Raw genomic sequence first — 1,806 nt, 5'->3', positions numbered from 1 at the left:
TCATATCAAATAACCATTCTTTACACACACCTGTGTAAGAGACACATCTGTCCTGCAGCCTCCATGTTTTAAACATTTTGCATCCTGTGATTTTCTTTCAAAATAAACAAAGGATACTATTTCTGTGTTTTCTTTTATTCAAAAAGTTATATTTCCATTTTCCAATTTTAATATAGACTTTTCAACAAACATAAAACACGAAAAAGTGAATATTGTTTTTACCAGCATACAGTATGTCATTTTAAATAAATAAAAACGATTATGTTCTTACCTTATTTTTTAAATTTCAGTGTATAATTCTCTCTCCTCCTCTGCGGATATTCTTGGCGTTATCAAATTAGTAATACGGTGTCAATTATATAAATAAACATAACTTTCTAATATCGCTAACTGATTAGCGACTACAGTTGTAGCATAGAATAACAGCAGCAACAATCACCTGTCGAACTCACGACTGTCCCCTTCGGTGCGGCATAGTATTGCACCGTTTGTCTCATTCAAAGTTAATATATATAAATAAAATATATTAAAAAGTTATAATAACAACAAATATTAATAACAAAAAAATATTTTAAATCTTTAGATTAGTTTAACAGCATATTCGTAAGTAGTTTGTGACTGAGGATAGAAATAAATGCTTAATATTTTGGTTGATATATATTAATAATTTCCTATATACATATACACTTGTATAAATACAAATTAGCCCTTTTAAAGTTAAATTATTTTCTTCGTTAATATCTGGCTGCATAAGCCGTAGAAATAGAAGGTCAAAAATAAATTATATGAAATTTAACGCTGATTAAAATTAACTACATTTTTAAAAAATGGTCACTCTGTCTGTCAATTACTCAGTCAGACAGCCAATATCAGTGCGTGTTGTTTACTAATGATGATGATGATGATGATGACCGCAGCCCCTCCCTCATCCGGTAAGATTTTAAACAAACATTCTATAGAAGGATGGGTGGATTAACTTCTCCCTTCTCCACCACACTGTAGGTGTGTCCTGACTGTGTCTGTGTATAAAACCTCACACATCCACCGCCCCAGGAGAATCCAGGGAGTCAGAAGGAGGAGGAGGCTGTGTGTGGCCGACAGAGAGGGAAAGAAAGGGAGATGCTGTCAGTGTCACAGAGACTGTGCGTCTTGGATGTCCTAGTTGGAAGAGCATAAACTCTTGCACATCACAGCATGACCTCATCAGTGGAGTAACTGTGGGACATACATTCCGCTGCGCCTCTGCGCGACGACAGCAAAGATGGAGCGGCGCGTCCCCGGGAGGTGCGCACTTCTGTTCCTGCATCTCCTGACCCTAATCTGGCACCAAACAACGCGCTGCGCGGCAGCCAAGGAGCTGAAGTGCCAGGAGATCACTGTGCCCTTGTGCAAGGGAATTGGTTACAACTCCACCTACATGCCCAATCAATTTAACCACGACACGCAGGACGAGGCTGGTCTGGAGGTGCACCAGTTTTGGCCCCTTGTGGAGATAAAGTGCTCGGCGGACTTGCGCTTCTTCCTGTGCAGCATGTACACGCCGATCTGCCTGGAGGACTACAAGAAACCACTGCCCCCGTGCAGGAGCGTGTGTGAGCGCGCCAAGGCGGGCTGTGCGCCTCTGATGCGGCAATACGGCTTTCCTTGGCCGGATCGGATGAGGTGCGACCTGCTGCCCGAGCAGGGCGACCGGGATACCCTGTGCATGGACTACAACAGGAGCCAGTCCACTGCTGCGTCAGTCGCGGTGGCAAAGCCGACAAATCGACCCCCGAAGCCGTTCAACACCAGGAGAAAAAGCCGCCC

At 42.6% G+C, this 1,806-nt stretch overlaps 1 protein-coding gene across 1 annotated transcript in view; it reads left to right on the top strand.

Moving 5' to 3' along the window:
* Positions 1–952: 952 nt before the first annotated feature.
* Positions 953–1,806, top strand: part of LOC103396637 (frizzled-8-like) — a 4,152-nt gene continuing 3,298 nt past the window's right edge. Inside the window, exon 1 of the mRNA XM_008334794.3 lies at positions 953–1,741. Within this exon, the coding sequence (XP_008333016.1) occupies positions 1,262–1,741 (480 nt within the window). The 5' untranslated portion in view covers positions 953–1,261. The remainder of the gene's footprint in view (positions 1,742–1,806) is intronic.

Source organism: Cynoglossus semilaevis, chromosome 20 (assembly GCF_000523025.1).
Source record: "Cynoglossus semilaevis isolate Cse_v1.0 chromosome 20, Cse_v1.0, whole genome shotgun sequence".
NCBI classification, from domain to species: domain Eukaryota; kingdom Metazoa; phylum Chordata; class Actinopteri; order Pleuronectiformes; family Cynoglossidae; genus Cynoglossus; species Cynoglossus semilaevis.
The sequence above is the reverse complement of the archived record's forward strand: the minus strand, read 5'-3'. Positions and strand labels throughout refer to the sequence as shown.